A 17,915-nucleotide genomic window follows, 5' to 3' on the forward strand; every position below is an offset into this window, starting at 1 on the left:
TGCATGCTAACAGCTAACAATCTGTTTTAGATCAAAAATTCAACTTGAGACAAAGTCGGGTTTCCCGACTTCCTCAAACGCATCAGAAATGATCGATCCGACCTCCGTTCAACAAACGGGCATTTTAAAAGTAGCTTTCGTCTCCTCTTGAGGACAGACCTGACAAAGCTTCATTTTGATTTTACTAATCTGCATCATGATATTATTTCAGCAAACTTAAGACCCGTTAATTAAAGTCAATCACAAGAAAAACAGGTTCTTTTTCAGCTTCATACCTCCTAGGTAAGCCCGAGCAGCCTCTGTGTATCTGACTATTTACAGTGAAACTGAGACTCAGCAGAAACTGATGAACGTGCGCTCCTCAGGGGGATTTAATGAAGCAAGAAATGATGAGGTTATTTTGCTGACATATCTGGAGAGGCGAAGTTTGCTTCACTGTTGATCTGAACACACGGTCATTTCTCAAGTTGCTAACTGGACTGTAAACAATGCAGCACACGGAAAAGGAAGTCTTGGCTGGAAGTCGTTTATCGCTAAAGCAGAATGCCGGACATGTTCACAGTTGCTCCCAGAGGCTACATCCTCGTCAGATGATAGCTGATGGGCTCTGAGAGTGACTTCTTCTCTTTTTGTGACTTTGACCAAATTTTACCGCATGGCATTGCATCATTTTTAAGACAGCTAAATTAAAAGCTATCTGACATGAGCTGAAAGGGAAGAGTGTAAAGCTGATGAGGTCATCTCACCCTGAAGTAGATCTGTACGTAGCGGTAGAACGGGTAGTTGTTGATGTCCAGAGGCAGAGTGAGCTGAGCCTCCTCCTGGATATGAGGAGCTTGAAGCAGAGCCAAACAGTCTGAGTGTAACTCCCTCCTGACTAGAGAGAGAAGAGGGCAAACGCTGTCAGAGCATGAAGTCCCTTAAAGTATGTTCATGCTTTATTCATCAGCAGGTGCAGCTCCCGTCCCACTCTGTCGAAACTTTCAGTTGCTGACGTTGCCGGTGCGAGATGAGATGAGACGCTTTTGAAGAGCTCAGCTGTTTGCTGCATGAATAATACGTGTGCACAGAGACATTCACTGACCTCCTGCTGTCTGCAGCAATGCGCCCAGCTCCGCAGGGATCACCAGGTGTGTGACGTTCACCACCTCCCTCCTGGTTAGTTCCTAGGTGATGATATATTTAGACATTTTATGATACGTTTCCTGTTCACATCCTGTCCTAGCTTCCATCTTACCATTTCTCTCCTCCTCCTCTCCTCATCAGCTTTCCTCTGGGCTTCAAACTTCATCTGCAAACAGACAAAAGAAATCAAACACTGAAGATTTTCACTTTGAGACAGAGCAAGAGGATGCAAAAGCGCTAAACAGGAAAGGTTTCATCGTCCAGATATGAAAGGAGACATATTTGTCCTTCTCCTCGTCTGAGAGCAGCATGTACCTTGATGTATCGCTTGCGGTTGACGTACATGTGGACCAGGGAGCGGAATCGAACCAGACTCTCCCTCATCTTTACGTAGCGCTTTCTGAAAGGTACATGGAGAATCGGAAAAACATGAAAGAGACAGAAGTCACCGTTACATTGTGTTTTTACAGTCAGAATATGGTTGTTTAGATTTTCCTTATATATGAAAATAATGCAGTTTTCTCACAGGTTAGCATTTACAAGTTTCCTTCATTACTGACACACATGGGTGCTGTTCTTAATCCCGTTCCTGTATCTTTAAAGATGATGCTTTTAAGGAAGCTGTTATGAGACGCTGACCTTGTGAGGAAGCCTCGGCACTGCGCCTGCAGCCGGATGATCCTGTTGCGGAAGGCCACGAAGCGCTTCCTGACGAAGAACATGCGGGTGTAGCGCTGCAGGGTGAGAGCAGCCAGCTGACGGGTGCGCTCCCGTTTACACTCCAACAACTGGTAGATGTCCTCTTTCAGAAACAGCTGCCATTCACACACGTGTGTGCCAGTCATTTTAAAAAGTCAATAAAACATGTACACGACTTTTGTGACAAATAAAGAGGGGACGCTCACCTTAGTGACTCCGATGTGGAAGGCTCCGGGTCTGAGAGGACACAGTTTACTGAGCATTATCACACAGTTCTCTCCGCTCGCTGCTGGAGGCTCGCGGAGCCCCACCAGGGATTTATACCTGAGGGAGACACAGATTCACATGCATGAACACAAACACAATCACACAATAGAAATCATTAGCTCTCTAAACAAGAGTTATTGTGATTTGTGGATAACAACAGGCCTTATAGATAATCCACATATTGGGCCTGATTCACTAAAGGATTGCGCGGCTTTTGCGCCCGCTAAACTTGTGAAAATGACACAAAAAGACTCCGCCTCATTCTCCAACCACACGCAGAGGGTTGAATGCACCCCAAAGTACGCTGCAGAGCAGACAGCGTCTCTGTGCTCCGGTGCAGATTGCACTTATTTAAATGAGTCATTATGCAGACATTCAGGGCAAATTTGGCCGTTTTCTATGTAAATGAGCCTCTTGGCAAGAAGGGTCTAATTCACAAATGCCAGCGTGAAATCATTACCGTCTGCAGAGAGCTGATGGTGACTGTGGCGCAGTATAATAAGGGCTGTCACGCTCTGACTTTACACTGATCATGACGACAATTCAGCCTTTTCTGTGATAAATAAATATCACTGTCAGTAAATATATTCTGTTAATCATATTTTGTCATTGTTATTCAAATCTGGAGATCAATCAGCCCGGGGCACACGGGCACAATTTGTACACGTGTGGAGACGGTCTGACGGTCTGAGGTGCTGATCTAAAACACCTGTACGAGTCTGGACTTTACAACAAACTGCCCCCTCCTCTCCCTGCTCAGCACCGATCTGTGGATAGAGTTGAGACGCATCAGTGTGGAGCTCAGTTCATTCATGAGAGCGCAGCTCTGTGGAAAACTTTATGGGCGTGTTTGCGCTTCATTAGTGCAATTTGTGAATCAGACCTTGAGACGGAGCAGATAGCGGGGACAAATGAAGCGCAATCTATAGTGCCATCAGCCGCCTCAATTCGTTCTTAGTGAATTCCCCCATACTGGATTTTCTGTTATAGTACAGAGGGCTGCAGCAGGTGGAGCTCTTTTCTGCATCTGTTTATACATGTTAATATAGAGAACATCTCCCATTCTTAGTAACCAGTGCTTCTCCTTTGTGTTGTACTTTCTGTTGCTGATGCTGTCTGAGAGATTTAACAAGATACTTGATCTTCAGACTTGGAACAAAGTTTGCATTACATGTGGATGTGGACAAATTCAGGTCAAATCCACAATTAAGTGTATCAGTAAAGTTACCACAAGCTTCCACAACAGCTGAGAAGGAAACGATTCTTTTAAAAGACATGCCACAGATTGTGGCTGCTAGTATTTAACATGTAGAGCCTGTTATATTAAACCCAACGCAGTCAACACTGTATGTAAGTTACCTGAACAGGAAGACGTAGAATGGCATTCGGACAGGATACCCCTCTCTTCGGATCCTGATGGTCTCGAGGACGCCCGAGTGTCTCAGCTGGCTGCTGACCAGCTCGTCCTCAAACACACCTGGTTGCTGAAGCAGAAGAACATGTGAGCTTTCTCACCTGCAGTAAAGGAATCAGGGAGATTGAACAGTGGAAACGTATCTACCTTCATGTTATTTGGCTTAATGCAGCGGACGAAAAAAGGGTTGCACCTGAAATGATAAAAGGAATGATGTCAGACACCAGCTCTTTCTCTTCTGTAATACAAAACGCTCTGATCATCAGGTTTACCTCTCCATCTTCTCCACCAGCTCCAGCAGGGACTGTTGGAACTTGCTGCTGACGGTGGAAGCTTGGTATTTCCTGGTGACCGTGCTGCTCTTCCTCATGTGACCCCCTCTCTGCTGACCCGTGACCTCTGCGTGAACCAGGAAGAGGTTTGACACCATCTGGAGCACGCAAACACACAAATACGTTCACATATTTAATTTCTTATGTCCTCATTAATTGGATTTCACACGACAGTACGTGTGAAGATGCTCCTCTCCGCTCACCTTGTTCTTGCTCTTGACGAACAGATCCAGGACATCATGACGGACCTGGTCGTAGTTCTTATCCAGGAACTTGTAAACCTATTAATGGAAGGCTCTATTAAAGGTACAAGTGGGTGGTGGTACTTCGCGGACCAGTAGCTTGTTTGTAACTCAAATGTATGCAATGAGGAGCTGTTTACCTGGTACGTAACTCGGCCGGCAAAGTGCTTGATGGTGAACTCCGGGAGGGGCATCTTTGGCTTCTGATACAGCGGGTTGTTGCCATGGTGATAGTGACACTTCTGGAGGAAAGTGTGGTCTGTGGCCTGGAGACGAAGCAGTAGACTGTTAGTGACACGTTCAATGACTTAACTCTGTGGATGTAGTCTCTCCTGCCTCACCTGTGGGAAACAGCTCTGGTCGTCCAGAATCCTCAGTATCCCATGAGGCTTAGCGGCAATGATGTCAATGCAGGGCTGGTTGTCACTGAATGGGATGTCCTGCCAGGGGATCTGTTCCCGGCTGTACTCCTCCTGCATAAGGATCACATGTAAGACAAATTCCTCCACAATGTACAAAACATTCAAAATTTTGTCATTTGAAAAGTGTGTGTGTGTGTGTGTGTGTGTGTGTGTGTGTGTGTGCGTGTGAAATGGCAGGCGTGACTCACCTGTTCTTCCCTGAATACGATCCTGTTGAAGAAGAACTGCAGATACTCGTTGGCATAATTAATGCAAAGCTGCTCAAAGCTGTTGAAGGCCAGATCCTGACACACACACACACACACACACACACACACACACAGCAGGTGTTACTGTAAGTCTCATCTATATGTGTAAAAAGTGATTCATCAGGACAGCTCTCTTTAGGAGGATGATAAACGCCTGTGAAAATAAGTTTACCTCAAATCCATAAATGTCCAGGATGGAGATGGAGACCGTGTGTTGGCGGGGGTACACCTGAGCGTTGATCCTCTCTGTTAACCAGTGGAAGAGCAGCGAATAAAGGATCTTGGCAACAGCATCTCTTGGGAACAAAGACAGGTGAGGACAGGTTGTTAAGGACTTTGTCGTAATGAAGAGGAAATAGCTAAACAAATATTATCAGACAGGTTTAACATATATGAAATACATCCAGAGAAAAATGCTGGGTATGCCGTGCCCCACCTGGCATCAACTGCACTTTCCACAGTCAGTGGCGTGTAGATCTTGTCCCTCATTGTCTCCTGTAGCGACGACAGAAGGGTTTGGAAACACAGTAGAAGAAGGGTGAACAATGTAACCCTCTTGTGTACTCTATAGAAAACTCCTTTACCTCTTCAAACACCAACATTTCTAATTGCACTGTGCACGTAAAGCCCAAATAGGGAGAATATGCTCGGTGATGGAATTCTTTACACACCCATAATCCCCCCACACAGGTGTTTCACTTCTGTAGAGGGAGTGGAACTCTTACTGAGACTGATTGGATGCATTTACGACTGAGATAAAATACAAGTAACATGCAGAGGGAAAAGAAAAGGAGATGTCAGGGTGGATAATCTAACAGGGTAACATGTGGATGACATTAAAAAGAGAGAGTGTATAGAGGTCAGTTTGGCTTGAAAAGGTCTTTTATAGTTAACCACAGGAAAGAACAACACAGATGTTCTATAAGTGACTGACAACACAAGAAATAACAATCCAGGAATAGCGAGGATTCAAACCCCTCTGGTTTTCAAACGAGGCTGAAAACGATGTAAAAGTAATGTACACGCTGTTGGTAATTTCACAGAGCAAGAAATGCCCCACTCTGACACTGACTGTGACTTTGTAGGTGATGGATTTCTGTAGTCCTTCTGGGGAGATCTGCAACAGCTCTGCCACCACCCTGATCTCCTGAGCGCTCACCACTGACGCCACCTCCTGGCCATCAGCCTGTAGTGCAACACAGAATTTAGAAAAAGCAGAAAAACACATCATCATCATTCCAAAATTACATTTATCTTTTTATTGTCCTTTTTGTTTCTGTACTGCCAAAATAATCAGTAAATGTACCAGAAATCCGTGCTGCAAATGACATTCACAGCTCATCTCCAATTAAGTAAAATAATTAACAAAAATATCACGAAAGAGGGAAGAAAGATCCGTTTGGAAACTCTACCTCATATCTCTGAAAGTACACATTGCCCAGGTGCAGTATGGAAGACAGAACTCTAAAGATGGCCGACTGGTCTTCAGGGGTGAAGTGAAGGATCTCCATGGCAGCAAGCAGGCGCAGGAAGTCCTCCGCATCGTTCTTTCCCGTTATCCCACAATCCCCTCCCTGTGTGGGCGGAAAGAGAAAGCAGACGACAGTTTGGAGCGAGGGGTTCATTTCCATAAATGTGATCCATGTCTCCACATGAGCCTGATGATTCTGCTGCACTGCTTCTCCTACCTGGTTGAGGTAATAGTAGGTCTCAGCCTCTTGCAGATAGAAAGCCTGCCTCTGCTGCAAGGGCAGGCCCGCCAACATCTCGTAGAAAATGTGGTAGTTTCTCTCATCTTTGGCCTTAAGGTAAAAAAAAAAACACAAGTTAAAACTCTTTCACACACAGAATAAGAGATAGAGAAAGTGTCTATATCTGCATGTGTGTGCGGCACCTGGAAGACAATCCGTGACTTTTCCAGGAGATACTGAGAGGTTATGGCACCACTGATCACACCACTGCACAGAGAGAAGCAGCAGTACAACAAATAAGGAACACAATTAAAAGCACAAGAGATAGAACGCCATAAAATCATACAAAATCTACTAAAACTTTTGTGTCTTTATTTCATACTCACTCCTCCATGAAGACCTCTATGTATTTTCCAAAGCGACTGGAATTGTCATTCCGAACAGTTTTGGCATTTCCAAAAGATTCCAGCAGAGGAGCTGCCTCGAGTATCTACCGGACATTTAAACACACATCAAACAAACAGCTTTCATCATCTTAACAATTCATGCCAATTACAGATATGTTGAAAATATCTAGCTCTGACAGCAATGGAGGGTCTACAGAAGACGTGTTACTACAGCAAAAAACAACCACAAAGCAAAGCAAAACTTCATCCCAGGTCAAATTTAGTCTAAAGAATATTTGATGCCCTTTTGAAATTAAACCTGTGTCAACTAAATCCGACTTATCAGGTGGGTAAAAGATGTTTGACAGATGTTTCTAAGCAGAAAGAAAAAGCCTCTAAAGAACATTGTCACACACCACAGCAAACACAGTCATGCAGAGAACCCCACTACCTCGATCTGCACCCGGGAAGAGCCAGCAGAGACAGAGAGACATGACACGTAAGACGCCCAGAGGCGTTAGTCATCCTTTAAAACAGGAACATGTGTGTCTGAGTGTGTGTCTGAGTGTGTGTGTGTGTGTGTGTGGATTCAATGTGTACCTGCTGCGCAATATTGCTTTTGTGATGTATTGCCGCTAGGTAGCGAAGGACTAGTTTGGTGGCCTCTGTTTTCCCTGATCCGCTCTCCCCACTGAAACAGACAGTAGCAGACACTCAGTGACAAACGTCGATACGACTCAGAAGTAATATTGGTGTGCATATTGAATTGCCCCAAAGCTCTGCTACTATTACCCTATATTCTCCTTTGTATGTCAGGATGTTGTAAAATGAGTGCCTAAAAGGGTTTTCTTAAAGGCGCAGTGTCCAGTAGAGTCCAACAGAGTCAGGTTAGCTAATCTCGGAACCCGTCGGCCATCATCTGATGAGGCTGTAGCCTCTTTTCTTGTGAGTTACTTTAATTAACGGGTCTTAAGTTTGCCAAATTTCAACATCATGTCAAAATGAAGCTTTGTCAGGTCTGTCCTCAAGAGGAGAAGAAACGACTTTTAAAATGCTCGTTTGTTGAACGGAGGTCGGATCGATCATTTCTGGTGCATTCGAGGAAGTCGGGAAATCTAAACACTGAACGGCTTGCGTGAGACAGCGTCAAGCTAATTTATCTCAAGTAGAATTTTTGATCTAGAACAGACTGTTAGCTGAACTTGCTGCAGATGTCTGTTTATAGAGATTAATAAGAAGGTAAATCCTGCTGATACGTGATTGGACAATATTACTCGGACTACAAATGTACCACAAACGGAAACAAGAACACTAACTAACTAAGACCCAAATATGCTGAATTTCTTTAACACTGCTCAAACTCACTGCACACACTGCTTTTCTCCAGTTAATCCAGTGTTTTCCTGTTCTACTAAAATACCAAACTGTACTGAAAAAAAACTTAATTGTTAGCGTAAAGTATTACAGATAAACAGTCAGACGGGATTTCTTATGTTTGCCATGTCTGATACTTAACACAATGAATGATTGGTGGTAAAGTGGATCTCAAGTGGCTGAGTCTGGTTCTGCTCGAGGTTTCTGTCTATGCTTACTTTCTAGTATTGCCCTGTGCTTGCTCATTGGTGGATTCAAGGTGTTGTCAGATAACTTTTATTGTGATTTTGTTACGAAATAAAGACTGATTGATTGATTGATTGTCATTTGTCGTGGAAAATCCTGTTACTTTCAAAGTGGAAGTTCACTAAAGTCAGAGCCTGAACTTTATCCGCACTTTGAGCACACATACACACAGCTTTTTTTAATCACTTAGAGCGTCTCGTATTTGATCCCTCTCACCTTCCGACTGGTGCTTAAGTGAGTGTTCAACTTAATTGACTAAGTGATGTGAGAGCAGTCTTGCATTAGACAAGGCCTCGTGTAGAATCTATGTAACCTTCGCCGAAGTGTATGTATATATGTGTACGTGTGTGTGTGTGTGTGTGTGTGTGTGTGTGTGAATTTGGGGACACCAGCACCTTGACCACATTCCAGCATAAGGTTTCAACTCACGGGCAGGTTAGCTTAAAACCCCGGCCATTACTGGTCACTGTACACCAGAACTCAGTTACCCCGTAACACGCACTCAGTGACTCACGCACAAACATCGGGTTCGCACATGTACACACACACACTTCTGAAACAGAAGCTGCTTTTGGCCCAGACCTGGCTGGGCTTTCCTTACAGGTGTCTCCTTCCAAATATGGCTAGAGTGTTCCCTGTGTGTGGGAGTGTGTGCATGTGCAGGCGTTTGTGTATTTCATATGTTTGGTGTCGGGAGTACACACCCCTGTTCAGGTTTTTGGGTGTATGTCTCTGTAGTGTTTAAGCTTTTACTTCAAAGTATATTACTTTTATTTTATTTTACGGGGAAATAGCGTTAAGAACTAACCTGAAACAAAAAAAGATGCAGTGAAACACTTGATTTAAGTTACATTAAATCATCCTGCGGACAGGAGATGGAAATGCACTTGTCTCTTAGGTGTGTTTTTCCAAGAGATCAGTTTTGACATGGAGGGAGGCGCCTGTGACAAATAGACGGAGCGCGAGAGGAGTGAAGGATGGCCCTGTCTCAAGAAAACCACAGACAGACAGACACTCATGAATTTACAAACACTAATGGTACTGGAGATGGAAACCTGACTGTCCGAGAAGCTCCTGGACACTGTGTACGCCAAGGTTAAACTCTTAGTCTTCGTCTCTTACTAATGACATCAGAAAAAATCTTGCTGCACTTTGGACTTTTTTCGTCTAAATCAGGTGTAAAATGGATCAAAAGAAATGTCTCAGTAACATTAATTATAGACTGAGACACACACCAGCATGGAGCAAACCCAGTCCTAATGAATGAAACTCGTATTCACATGGTTGGGGATCTTTTAACGGTTGATCAAAATTGGAGAGATAAAAATGAAAAGGTCAGCCTCCTACCTGATTATTATGACCTGATTGTGTTTGGCATCCATCATTTTGGAATAAGCAGCGTTTGCTATGGCAAACAAATGCCTGAAAGAGAAAGAGTAGTTACAAGCAGTTATCAGATATCTGAAGAGATGAAAGCAGTGAACTGTAACTCAAGGCGCTGTAGTATTTTTTGTTTTTCTAAACCCCCTGCGCTGTTTTAATCATTCAAAAAAAAAACCTTCCTTTTATTCTTCCTTCATCTAGCCAACAGAAAGCTTATAACACGATCATCAGTAACGATTTTAAGAGATAAAACTCAGTTTCACAAACTGATCTGTTTCACTTTCCACACTGTTAGAGAATGAATCTGACTTACGGAGGGTTCTCTCCCAGAGCACGACCCTTGTAAAGCAGCACCATGTCTGTGCCATAGATGTTGTACATCTTATAGGGGTTCACAGACACCAGAATACTACCGATATATGTCTGAAATATGAAATGAAGAGAATGAGGGCGGAGAGAAAAATCCACAACAAAAAGAGATTAAAAAAATCGATAACTTCAAAGGAAAACGATTTGAATTGAATTTTTTTGCATCAAGATATTTGTAGTAATACTGTGGTTGTATGTAGTAGGTTGTGTGGTGCTGCTCAGATACTTGCATAAATAAGCTCCCTCTCAGATCTTCTCCTCAGGTTCAGCAGAACAGCCCCTTCATGCATTTCCCTACACAGCAGCGAAGGACAATATTGTTAGTTGGCTTTTTTAACGCTTTTAAATGTTTCCTTTTATTCACCCATTAACACTCACACACTGCCCATATGCATTGACTATATTTGAATGCATTCAAACATAACTGCAGTACATTAACTGAATTCATGATGAACAATATGGAATCCATTTTTTAAAGTAGTAAAGAGCGATGAGTAAACTTACTCTAGCTGTGTCATATCTTCCACTCCAACTTCTTCCCGTTGCTCCCGGTGTGCCACGGTGGGCAGGCTTCTGATTGAGTACATCTAAATTAAATACACACACATACACACTCTGAAAAAGAAATGTATATAGGTACGTAGCACTGCAACCATTGAGTTCATGCATTAATACATTCCAGCACTCATATTGAGATGAAATATGCTTAAAACATTTTACCGTATCTGCCTCTGTGCCCATCATCAATTCTAATCATATATTCAGCTCTTTTAAAAACCAGAAACACACCAGTAATTCAACACTACTATTAACTACTTCTGCCAGGCTTCCATTCTGGCATTACACTTGCAAGTGCAAAATTACACAATGAACAACTTTTAACATATCGGCCAAAATGTGCTTTTGTGTCTTCTTTTAGTGTAAGTCATGAACTCAAACCTTTTACCTTGTCAAACCAGTGCCCCTGTGGTTCCCCTTCCCTGCTGAGATTCCACTCCCCTGGTTCATGACCCCCATGTCCCTGTCCCATCAGGCTGTGGGGGTCCAGCAGCTCCCCGTCTCTGTACATGGACCACTTATTGAGATTCTGCACGGTCCCATGAGGTAGAACCCTCTCTGCTCCCCACACATCCATATCTTGCTGCATTCCCAAGCCTTCAACTCCGGGGCCCTGTGCCCAGTGCTGTTCAGAGCCGGCTCCCTGGACCTGGGGTGACACAACCGCATATGAGGGTAGGCGGAAAGAGGCCCCCCGGATGTTAGTGTTCTGCAGGGCACCAGATAGATTTAGTGAGCGCGGTTCTGGGGTTCTAGGGGCACCAAGCCTCATCATGACATTACCATCAGGGAGACGGTACTTTGCCCCACGTAGGTTTGGGTTTTTTGATAAGGCATTTGATAGGTCAAGTGTCCGGGGTTCTGCAGCAGGCTGAGGGCGGGTCATCAGAGTTCCATCTGGCAAACGGTAGGTGGCAGAACGGAGATTCTGGTTGCGGAGAGCATTTGAAAGATCAAGGGAGCGTGACGCTGAGGTATCAGCAGAACCAGGCTGCCTCAGTAGTGATGTACTTGGAAGTTTGTAAGAGGCACCACGGAGGCCTGTGTTTAGCATGGCACCAGAAAGGAGAGGACCGGAGGGGGCAGAGGTGGGAGCTTGGGTTTGGTTTCGTGAGAACAATGATGATCCTTCAGGGAGCTGAAACTTTGCCTTACGCAGGTTAGCATTCATCAGGGCGCTTGACAGCCCTGGGGATGAAACTGCACTCTCAGCATTCTCTGTCTCCTCTTTTGGATTTGTTAGAATTGAACCATCTGGTAATCTGTAAGAGGCTTTACGAAGATTAGCGTTGAGAAGAGCAGAGGAGAGCATAGAAGGCGTGACAGGCTCAGGTGGCGGCTCATTTCTTGTAACCAAAGTTCCATCTGGCAGCCTGTATGTGGCTTTACGTACATTGGGGTTCAACAGTGCAGAGGAAAGCATAGGTGAGGAAGGGGAGGGTGCAGGTGTGGGCTCTGTCCTGGTTATAAGTGTGCCATCAGGCAAACGATAAGTTGCTTGTCGCATACTGGAATTAAGCAAGGCAGAAGATAGCATAGAGGATGAATATGGTGATGTGCTTGAGGAGGGCTCAGCAGTTTCAGTTCTAGTCACCAATGTGCCATCAGGTAGTCGATAGGTTGCCTGACGTAAGCTTGGGTTCTGCAGGGCATTTGAGAGCATAGAGTGTGATAGCCTCCCATCACCAATGACACCACCTCCACCCTCAGTGGTAACTTGAGGCTCAACAGAGCCCTGGGAGATTGTAAAAGTGCTGCCTGGAAGCCTTAACATGGACCCCTGGATTTGGGAGGTCCGCAATCCACCAGATAAAAATGAGGAGGAACCCCTGATCATTCCTTGTTGAGGTGTCGTGGAGGAAGGGACAGGAGACATGGGGGAGAGGTGTCGCTGAAGTGGTGAGGTAAATGAAGCATTACGTAGCTGGGATGTAAGCATAGCAGATGACAATTGTGGGGTGGAGGGTACAGAAGGGGCTGCTACCTGAGGGGGTGAGAGGACTGTTGTATAGAGGTTGGCATTGCGTTGTAGAGGAGATGAGTATGAGGCGCTGCGCAGGCGGGAGTTCTGCATCAAAGCATTGGATAGACCAGGAGTGGCATATGGGCTAACCTCCTGGCTCAACTGTCCATCAGCTAACATGTCCCCCTGCCCACCCGGTATGGGGGAATGGCTTCTCTGTAAAGGTGTGGTGATGCTGGCATTCTGCATATAAGGGTTCTGGGGCATATGTCCTGGATAAGGTGAGGAGAGTGCAGGGAAGATTTCATACTGTGTTTGGGGGGAGGATGGCCTCTGTAAAGCAGAATAGTTAACAGTTGTGGCGTAAGGGCCAGAGGAAGGAAGATGAGAGGGAGGGAAGGGAGCACCTACAATTTGAGGGTTTGGTAAAGCATTTGTAAGCATTGGGGAGGGACCTGGCTCTATCATTGTGTAATCATACTGGGTGATACCCTGAGCTGGTGAAAAAGTACCAGAAGGGAGACCGGGGTGAAGTACAGGAGGTTGGAAAGAATTTGGCCCTAGACTCTGAGGACTAAAAGCCCTGTTGGCCAAGGGGGACGGAGGGTGAGATAGTTGATGCATGGGAGAGGCTGAACGTGAGGGCAGAGGAGATTGACGGTGCAGGGGTTGAGGAGATGGAGGTCTACTCTGCAGCCTACGCACTGATGGCTGGGGAGAAAGAGGGCCACTCTGTTTCAAAGAAAGCTGTGGAGAGACAGGAGGAACTAGGGGAGGCGCTCTGAAGGACTGCCTGGATTGAATAGAGGGCTGGTTTCTGGGCATACGCACTAGCGGCTGCCCCCTACCTACAGGTCTGTGAAAGCCCCCTTGGGAAGTACCAATTCGCTGGGACTCCCTAAACCCTGTGGGTCGGGAGCCTGTCCTGGCTACCATGGGTCTTCCAGCTACACCCCCTGCCTGTCCTGGGGGAGGGGCTTGTCCACTGTGAATAGAAGATCTGAATGGGGCTACATGCTGAGTGACAGGGGGTCCATGTCTACTGCGTCTCTGAAGGTAGGGGTTAGCTGGGGAGGGTTTCACTGCCCCCATGGGCACATGACTTCGACCTCCAGCACCACCTCTAAGCCTGCGAGTTGAGGACCGAGTGGGGAGGGGGCGACTGGAGATACGTGATGGTGAAGGAGAGGGGGGGCGATGGGGGGATGTAGGGCGAAAGGTTTGGGGTGGCGACTGAGATCGCTCTGGTAAAGGCGGGCTCCGTCTTTGTGGGGATGGAAGGGGAGGAGAGGGGGAACTCCTCATCTTGGATATTTGTTTTCTGCCTTTCAGCAAATGCGGTCTGGTAGATGGTAGAGGAACCGCATCTTGAGGAGGTTGCTGTCTGAAAGAGAGTCTTGGGGAAGGTGGTGGGCTTGCTCTCCTCCTCATGGATTCCCTGGGTGAAGCAAAGGGGCTTGAAAGTGGTGATTGCGGTCGCACAGTTGATTGACCCCTTCGCAACCCAAATTCCCCCTTTCCTCTTGTCAGGGAAGGCTGTGTTCTAACTGACACCCCTCTCCTGTGTTGTGGTGGGCTGGATGGTCCGTGCCTTTCAAGTGGGGACATTTGCCTTTGGCCTGCCATTGATGCCCGTTGAGTGAGCCCTCTCCTATGTAAGCGAGGAGTGAGGTGGGGGTCTGGCTGGATGCCTGGCTGGACGTCCATGTGATGTGGTAAGAGACGAGGGGAAGAAGGTGCCATTGCCTTAACTGATCCTGGCCTAAATGACAGCTGAGGGGATGGGAGGGGACTCATTCGTCTCACTTGCCTTGGTGATGCCAAAGGTGAATGCAACTGTGAATGCATCAGTGGAGGCATCTGTGAATGCATCAGTGGGGCCATTGGTAACGTTTGCCCCATTTGGAACATTTGTGGATCTTGGGGGAGGGGCTGTTGGTACATTTGAGGAGCCAATTGTAATGGAAGGGAAGATTGAAACAAGGGACTGTGGGAAACAGAGAAAGGTGGGTAAGTGGGCTGAGGAAGAGAGAAGACCTCTTGAGGAAAGGTCATAGCTGTTGGAGATGGGGCTTGTCTAGGAAGTATGGGAAGTTGTTGCTGGTTCATGAAATTGGGATAATGGGGCTGTGGAGGAAGGCCTGCGGGAAGGGGCTGCTCAAATGGTACATCTGACACAATTTCCAGATTGTTGAGGGCAAGAGTTGGGGAGGGAGGAGGAAATATTTGTGAGGGAAGATAAGAATGAGGAGCAGGAGGAGGTGGCAAAGTTTCCACCTCTAATCTATCTTTTCCAAATAGCCTAACCTGGGGCCTGGGGACCCTGAACTGCTCAGTTGAAATTGGCTCTGCAAAAGGGTAAGAAAATTGCTCCTGTCCATATAGCTGTCCTGTCTCAGCTGGTTCCAGCACAGCATCCATATATAGAGGTTGCTGATAGGGGTTGAAAATGGCAGCAGGGTCTGTATATCCCAGCATTGAGTCATTATATGGGCCTGAAACAACATCATAACCACCACTCATCATGCCATATTGGTCTGACATCACATTGTTATAAGCCATATTTTGGTCAAAGTAATTACCATACAGCTCAGGGCCATATGGGTCATAGTAACCATCCATGGTATTACCATAGTAGCCATATGGCTCTGGTTCCAATGCATACAGCATTCCATCTTCACCATAGTAATACTCCATCCCATCATCGTGGTAGTAATCTTCATACTCATCATCATAATGGTCATAAGGGTAACCATAGTAATCCACATCATCATAATAGTTTAACTCGTCATCATAATAAAAGTTGCCATCATCATCATAATAACCATATTCATCTTCCCACTCATCTTCGTCATAATAGTCAATTTCCTCTCCGTAGGGGTCATAGGCCATGTGTTGTCTCTGGAAGCCTCTAGGTCTATACCTGTCTTGGTAATCCTCTTCATATCCATACTCATCATCACCATAATCAAAAGCCTCATTGTAATAATGAGTCTGCATCCCTCTTGCGTCCCTGTTAGCAAATGAGAGGTGCTTTCGGTCACGTCGCCCTGCTCGTTCCCCCATCCTATTTTGACCCTTAGCAGTTAGGAACCTTCCTGTCAACCAGTTAGATGCTGCAGCTATCCTTCCCAACATCCAGCCTTTTGTCTTAAACCCTGAAACTCCCTTCTTTTTCCCAAACATGCCTTTGAATTTCCCTCCCAGTCCCTTAGCCTCTGCTGCCATTTTTCCTTTGCCACCTAAACTTGAGAGATTTATTGTCTTTGAAGGTGGCTTGGTTTCCTTTGGAGTATCTTCCTTTTTATTAAACAAGCTGAAGCCAGACAAACCTGGCTTTTTGTCAGGAGAAGGTGATTTGCCTGCAAACCCAGAAAAAAGCTTGCTGTTTCCCAGAAGTGGTTTACCATCAGCAGGGGGCTTCTTTTTCTTGGAAAGTCGTAGGAAGAGACGAGAGGTGCTTTTGAGGTTTCTCTTTGGTTTGGTTTTTTCTGCCTGCTGTTTAGAGGCGAAGCTAAAAGGAGAGGACTTCCCTGTGAGACCTGAGAGGGCTTTTGAGGCTCCTTTGAGGTGAGACCTGGGATCTGCTGTCTTTCCTGCTTTTGCTGCACCTGCACTCTTCTTCTGTCCCTCTGCCGCAAAGCCCATCATTGCCTTGGAAGCTCCTTTGATGTTCACGTCACTCATCTTTTTCAGGTTTACTGCACCCATCCCTTTCTTCATCTGAGGCTTCCCCTTCTTTCCCTGATCGTCATCATCATCAGACAGAGGTGAGCTTTTCGAAGGAGGCTTAAAACCCTTCATAGCCATGGCCTTCGATGCACCTTTCAGAGCTGCTTTCCCTTTTCCTTTATCCTTCTTTGTAACTACTTCTTCCTCACTGGCCTCTTCTTCCTCACTCTGTACCTCCTCTTCTTCTTCTTCGGACCCCTCCTCTGACTCACTGACAGGTTTCTTTCCCTTCCCCTTTTTCCCATCATCTTTCCCTTTCCCCTTTGCTGGGGGTTCCTCTGCTTTCTTTCCTCCTTTTTTGTCATCTTTGCCTCCCTTCTTATCGTCTTTTCCTCCCTTCTTTGGCTCCTCTGACTTGCCTTTTTTGGCAGCTGACTTTTGGTCACCCTTTTTAGGTGGCATGATGTCTCCTAACTCAAATCATTTTAAACAAGACGAAGAAGAACAAGTTCCCAAAATGTGCTGCCGGTCAGTATCAGTGTCAATGTTGATATGTACTCTTGAGAAGAAGAGTCTAAAGAGCAGCAACATCGTCTCATTCCTAATTCTTTTCACGTCTTCTCTTCTTTTTCCTCCATCTGATCTGTCCCTGTGACACCCCAGAAACACACACTGTGGCACACTCTGTCCCAAGTCACTTGTTCTATAATGCACACTGAGACAAACAGAAACCACAGTCCTCCAAAATACGATCTAGTAATGGAGTCGGAATCTCAGCCATCAGTGCTCGCTCGCATTACAGAACATCTTCAAGCCTCAGCAAAAGCTGTGGTCTCTGTAGAGTTAAAAGAAATAGAAACCTGTTATTTACGTACTGATTTTAAAATGTTACATATGAGAAAAATTAATCATACTGGTCACACTCTCTCTCTGTTTTACCTACTTGTTGCCTCTCGCTTATTGATTTAATCACTCAAGTCCATCCTCCATGGCAAAGATAATTGTGAATAATTCCACGGCTTGTTCCTCTTTATAGATTTGTAATTAGTTTCCCAGGGTCCCACAATGAATAAAAGACCCTGTTTTCCCAGTGACAGAGTCTGTGTAGTCCTTTGTATGTCGTCTATTGTGCGTGCGTCCTGTGAGTCCGGCGGTGAATCCTCATCTTGGCCGCCACACCAACTTTGGCGGGATGTCCCCCCAACAAGGAGAGCCGATGTGCATGCGTCCGTGTGAGTCTCGGCCTTCAGGGGTGTCCTCCTCTTTGTCTGAGAATGAGCGTGTATGTGTGTTGCATTTGTGGATGTATCCTCCCACATCCACGTCAGCTTGCCTTTGTGACCTCCTGCAACCTCCTGCATCTCTCTCTGGTTACTGCGACTTCATCCATCCCTCGTTCGCCTCAACTTGAGTCCTCTGTGTATCCTCAGTGCATTTGCACGCACCTATGAGTATATGTGTTGTATATCTAACTGTACCTGAGTGACTGTATTCCTAGTTTTAGTTGCAAAGGGCACCTTAATG

General features: G+C 45.7%; 1 protein-coding gene across 1 annotated transcript in view; it reads right to left on the reverse strand.

The window, feature by feature from the left end:
- Positions 1-11,528, reverse strand: part of myo15aa (myosin XVAa) — a 29,608-nt gene extending 18,080 nt beyond the window's left edge. Inside the window, exons 1-26 of the mRNA XM_069675736.1 lie at positions 11,145-11,528; positions 10,703-10,785; positions 10,429-10,492; positions 10,143-10,252; positions 9,794-9,868; positions 7,427-7,517; positions 6,827-6,930; positions 6,644-6,707; positions 6,438-6,551; positions 6,162-6,323; positions 5,822-5,935; positions 5,186-5,244; positions 4,922-5,045; positions 4,690-4,785; positions 4,421-4,552; positions 4,220-4,345; positions 4,041-4,118; positions 3,778-3,935; positions 3,653-3,698; positions 3,451-3,575; positions 2,031-2,148; positions 1,765-1,940; positions 1,441-1,525; positions 1,238-1,291; positions 1,085-1,166; positions 747-877 (exon numbers count right to left, since the gene is read on the reverse strand). Of these exons, the coding sequence (XP_069531837.1) occupies positions 747-877; positions 1,085-1,166; positions 1,238-1,291; positions 1,441-1,525; positions 1,765-1,940; positions 2,031-2,148; positions 3,451-3,575; positions 3,653-3,698; positions 3,778-3,935; positions 4,041-4,118; positions 4,220-4,345; positions 4,421-4,552; positions 4,690-4,785; positions 4,922-5,045; positions 5,186-5,244; positions 5,822-5,935; positions 6,162-6,323; positions 6,438-6,551; positions 6,644-6,707; positions 6,827-6,930; positions 7,427-7,517; positions 9,794-9,868; positions 10,143-10,252; positions 10,429-10,492; positions 10,703-10,785; positions 11,145-11,528 (2,955 nt within the window). The remainder of the gene's footprint in view (positions 1-746; positions 878-1,084; positions 1,167-1,237; positions 1,292-1,440; positions 1,526-1,764; positions 1,941-2,030; positions 2,149-3,450; positions 3,576-3,652; positions 3,699-3,777; positions 3,936-4,040; positions 4,119-4,219; positions 4,346-4,420; positions 4,553-4,689; positions 4,786-4,921; positions 5,046-5,185; positions 5,245-5,821; positions 5,936-6,161; positions 6,324-6,437; positions 6,552-6,643; positions 6,708-6,826; positions 6,931-7,426; positions 7,518-9,793; positions 9,869-10,142; positions 10,253-10,428; positions 10,493-10,702; positions 10,786-11,144) is intronic.
- Between the last annotated feature and the right edge of the window lie 6,387 nt (positions 11,529-17,915).

The sequence above is a fragment of the Semicossyphus pulcher genome, unplaced genomic scaffold (assembly GCF_022749685.1).
Source record: "Semicossyphus pulcher isolate SPU_LCO1_2020_fin unplaced genomic scaffold, fSemPul1.0.p SCAF_25, whole genome shotgun sequence".
In the NCBI taxonomy this organism is placed as follows: Eukaryota; Metazoa; Chordata; class Actinopteri; order Labriformes; family Labridae; genus Semicossyphus; species Semicossyphus pulcher.